This window comes from Mesitornis unicolor, unplaced genomic scaffold, assembly GCF_000695765.1.
Source record: "Mesitornis unicolor isolate BGI_N332 unplaced genomic scaffold, ASM69576v1 scaffold32151, whole genome shotgun sequence".
NCBI lineage: Eukaryota > Metazoa > Chordata > Aves > Mesitornithiformes > Mesitornithidae > Mesitornis > Mesitornis unicolor.
Window position 1 is genome coordinate 37,912 of NW_010163649.1, and position 4,517 is coordinate 42,428.

Genomic DNA, 4,517 nt, shown 5'->3' on the forward strand with positions numbered 1-4,517 from the left:
GGGCTGCCCCCCTTTGCTCCCACCAAGCCAAAGCAGAAACCCATCAGCATCTGAGCAGGGCAGGGAGTCAGCCCGTGGCATGCTGATCTCCTGTGGTGGCAGCTGCCCTCGCAACCCACCACCTTCCAAATCCACTGGCTGTTTAACCAACGACAGGGACTGTTTTGACAGCCTCCAGCAGGAAACAGCCCCGTGGGACCACCGGGACCAAAAAAAACAGCAGGAACAGCCCAACAGCTGCCCGGCCAGGGCCAGCTCCTCAATTAGCACCGGGCTCAGCGCGGGTATCGCCTTCCCTCTTGGGGGCTAGGAGCCGTGTTCCTGACAGCTTTGTTTAGGGCGTCATCTCCTGCAATTTTCTCCTGCCTCCAATTCCACTGCAGCTGGCTCTGTCTCCCACCTCAAAGACAGCCCCAGCCTCTCAAGTTCCTGGGACTTCCGTGGCATTAAATATTTAAATCCCTTTTCTGATGGGTGCAGGCACCAAAAGCCTCTTAATGCTGCTTTGCCCCAAGCAATGCCGCAGGAGATGGTGGGTCTGTCTGCGGCACCGGCTTCATCCTCTAACATTTCCGCTGTAGAAGCCAGCGAGCGTGCGCCTGATTGAAGCCAGGCGCAGGAAAACCCCTGACGCCCACACACCTGGGCTCAGCCCATCCCTCCGAGGTCCCGTGGGGCCCCCCACAGCCCCCCACGTCCCTCTCCAGGCCGGGGAGGCCAATATAACCCAGCTTGCTGGGAGCTGAGGGCGTGCACAGCCCTGCTGCGCAGCAGGGCTGGCGATCCCCAAAAGTGAAAGCAAAGGGCAGCAGCTCGCCCCAGTGGGTTCAGCACTGCAGCAAAACAGTCACAGGACATGGGGGCCCCCACTGCCAGGGCTGGGCTGTCCTCAGTGAAGGCAAAGGATAGGGAAAGCAGCTGGGGGTGCTCATGCCCTGGGCCTGCTATAGCAGCCTCCAAGGTGTTTCCTTCCTGCAATCGGGGCTGCTGGCCCAGGAGCCTCCCAGCCCCCCAGATGGGTGATGGGGCACCCCATGGCTGGGCTGTGCCACCACAGCAGGTCGGGCTGCCCCCCACCATCACCACAGGCACAGTCCATGTTGTGGGGTGGGTTCACCTCATCTCTCCCCTGCACAGCCCTGTGGCTTCTGATCAAAACCAGCCCACGGCCAGCCAGACCTGGCAGGAGACAGCAACTCCCCCAGGACCACACCGAAGGGGCTCAGAGCTGCAGCAGCACCGTGGTGATGGTGGCAGTGGGTACAGCATGGAGCACGCATACCGGCGTGGCACAAGTTGGGCTGACACCACATCTCCATTAGGACCCAAAACTGCCCTGGCAGGAGCTGGTTCAGAAGGGCTGCAACAAATCTGGCTGCTCAGGGACTGATCCCAGCTGGTCCCAGAGGCTTCGCATTCGCAGAAACCATCCCAGCAGGCAGAGAAGCCCCAGCCAAGTGGCAGCAAAGATGCCTGGATGCTGGCAGGGCTGGGAGCCCAGCTGATCCCAGCACCTTTGTCAGCTTGCTCCCAGAGCCAAGGCCCTGCAGGGTACACAGCGACAGACACATCAGTCTTTCCCATCCCAAGCACCACATCCCATCCTTCTTCCAAGGAGGCGGAAGCAGGTCCCTAGGGCAGGAGACAGCCAGCACCAGGCTGCCCATGAGCGCAGAGCATCATGGCAGGAGTGTTCATGAGAGCAGCGGAGCACTGGAGGTTGAAGGGTTTAAATAAACTTGAAATACGACTCAACTTCCTTCCCCAATTTCACAAGCTCCATTTCCTGAGTCTCTGCAGCCGGCCAGGCGCACTCGAGTGCCGCGGGCAGCTCTGGCACAGGGGGTGCCGCTTTCTCTCTGATGAGCTGGGCAGTTTGAAAGTGTCCTCGGGGAGCACTTCTGCAGCCAGCCCCGCTTCCCAGAGCTCCCGGGGCCAAAGAGTTTAATGGCCTCTGGGTCAATCTGCACCATCAGCCCTTCCTGACACAGCAAAACCACTCGCACACAGCAGGGCTGAGCTCCACCTCCTGCAACCAGCACCGCAAGTCCCGCTCTCCCCATTGCACCCCGGCTCGCTGCAGCTGCAAGAGCGGACAGCACCTGACCGTGAGCTTCGGTGCTGCAGAGAGGGGGGCTGCAGAGACGGGAGCTGCTGAGGCTGAAGGGGAGCCACGAGCCTCCACTCGACAGCCGTGCTCCCAGATGGAGGGCACAAGCAGGGAGCTGCCGAGCTCTCTGCGTTGCAGCCATCCATCTGAAGGTCACCTACAGAAGGAACTGGCAGTTGCTGCCTTCTCTGGTCTCTGAGCAAACCCCTCCAGCAGCAAGGAGCTCCCGGGCCGGCCCACTCAGCGCCATTGCGGCAGGCGGCAACTTCCCGGCTGAGACCGTTACACCGGCGCAGGGCATGTGGGCACCCAACCTAAGTGCTGCCAGCAGCTCAGCCCCAATGCTTCCTCCCCAGCAGCACCCGCCAGAGCCAGCAAGCTCAGAAGTGCTCATGAAGGTGACACGGCCGGGCTGAACGCTGATGGGCAAGAGAAGGCAGACCCTGCCTGCGGGGAGGGCAGGAGCTGGGGCAGACCTTGTAGATGGTGCAGGTCCGAGTTGCAGGTACAAATCAGCCCCTGGGCCAGGAGCAGCTGCTGGGCCTGCATTTCCCTCTGCCGACAGCAGTGCTGCAGCAGGTATCAGCCATTTCACTCCTGCTGCACAGGGAGCCTACGTAATGCTCGTGTGCCCAAATCAGTGGCTCAGCACCCGGGTCCTTTGGAACCCCAGTGCCAATGGGGTCAGGGTTCTACCAAAGATGGGAATCTGGGAAGTTAATTGTGAAAATGCCACAGCATCTCTCCTGGCTCCTCCTGCCAGGGGGAACCAGGAAGAACTGGGGTCCCTCCCAAGGACAGCACAGCCCCCCCATCCCTGCTCCTCCATCCCCGCTCCTCTATCCCCAAGGGCTTTTTGAGGCCCCACAGACAGGCCCGGGTGGCTGCAGCACCTCTTGACACTAGCTGGACCATTCCCATCACCCAGACATTTAACCCCAGCATTTAACACAGCGCCTTCCTCCAAAGCCCCCACTGCTTCCCAGTGTCTCTGTCCCATCCCCAGATTCTACCTCGCTCCCAGCAGCAGCATGGACACAGAGACCCAGAAGAAATGGCACAGCTGGCACATTCGCGTTATTATAAAGGGACAAAAGAGGAGCTTTGATCCGTGTCCTGCCGCACTCCAGATGCATTCAACATCCTCCATGCTCTGATGGCCAAGGGAGGTGGGATCTGTGGGCAGGTTTGCTCAGAGCGTCAGCGGTCTTGGAGACTCCCGCAGCCCAGTCTGTCCACTGGTGGGATGTCACGAGCGCTCACAAAGGAAAACCTCGCTCTGCTCCCGACCCAGGGCAGGAGGGGACCCATCCACAGCCGCCCAGGGCTGCTTTCGCAGAAAAACCGGGTGATTCCCAGGGAGAGCACCTGGGCCCTTCCACAGCCAGCGCAGCCTCAGGAGCCACCTTCCCGCATGGCGCTGCCCTGCGTGCTTTGTCTCGCAGCCTCCTTGCTCCCAGGCCCTCTCCTTTGTCCTGCCCACTCCCCTTCACCGCATCGCCCTAGCTGCCTGCACCAAGTGGGATGCTCCCTCAAGGAGGGGTGGGAGAGAGGTGGACCTTCCCTCTCCCGCCAGGTCCTTGCTGTGGTCCTGATCCCCCTCCCCAGTCCTCTCCCGGTCATGATCCCGCTCCCTATTCTTCTCCCAGTCATGATCCCCTCCCCGTGCAGCAGCCAGTCCTTAATCCCACAGCTGGCAGGGGCCAAAGGGATCAGGTGGGAAGAGCCCAGTAGAAATTACTCCACAGTCACCATCCCCAGCAGCACCTACTGCATCTCCTGGGGAAAAGGGACCCTGGCCTTGAGCCGGGCCTTTGTTAAAAGGCTTCATCCCGAGAGAAATGCAGGATGGAGAACGGGAAGAGTCTGTCCAGCAGGAAATCTCCACCCCCAGCCACAGGCATCACTGGGTTCCCGGGTCAGTGTCCCGGCATTGACACCCCTGCCTTGGCACAGCTCAGCCCTGTCCCTGTGCAGGCACCTCAGCGGCATCTGCACCAGTGGGGTGCTGTCACTCCCCCTGCAGCTCCTCCATCCTGCAAAACCACAGTCTGGCCCCGATTCTCAGCTTCTTGAACAGAGCAAGGCAGAAAATCCCCACCGCCTGCTTCTGAGACAGGAAGGCTGGGGGGCGGGCAGCACTGGGAGGTGTCATGGTGCACACACATACATGCACACGCGTGCACACACACACACAGCAGCATGCACAGCCCCACACCCACCCCTCTCCTTCCATCAGTGACGCTGCACCCAGCATCTTTTGTGCTCTCGCTCTGCCCAGGCAGGCAGGGTCCAGCCAGGGCAGTGCCCTCCACAAATCCTAGCCCCCCCCAGAACTAACGCAGCTCCCCTACACACTGCCATCAGCACCCCAATCTGCCTTGTGCCTGCCCTCCCCAGGGTGACC

At 61.0% G+C, this 4,517-nt stretch overlaps 1 protein-coding gene across 1 annotated transcript in view; it reads right to left on the bottom strand.

Annotated features, from left to right (window-relative positions):
• Positions 1 to 2,360, bottom strand: part of KIF21B (kinesin family member 21B) — a 34,037-nt gene extending 31,677 nt beyond the window's left edge. The window contains 1 exon segment of the mRNA XM_010194059.1: positions 2,272 to 2,360. Within this exon segment, the coding sequence (XP_010192361.1) occupies positions 2,272 to 2,360 (89 nt within the window).
• Between the last annotated feature and the right edge of the window lie 2,157 nt (positions 2,361 to 4,517).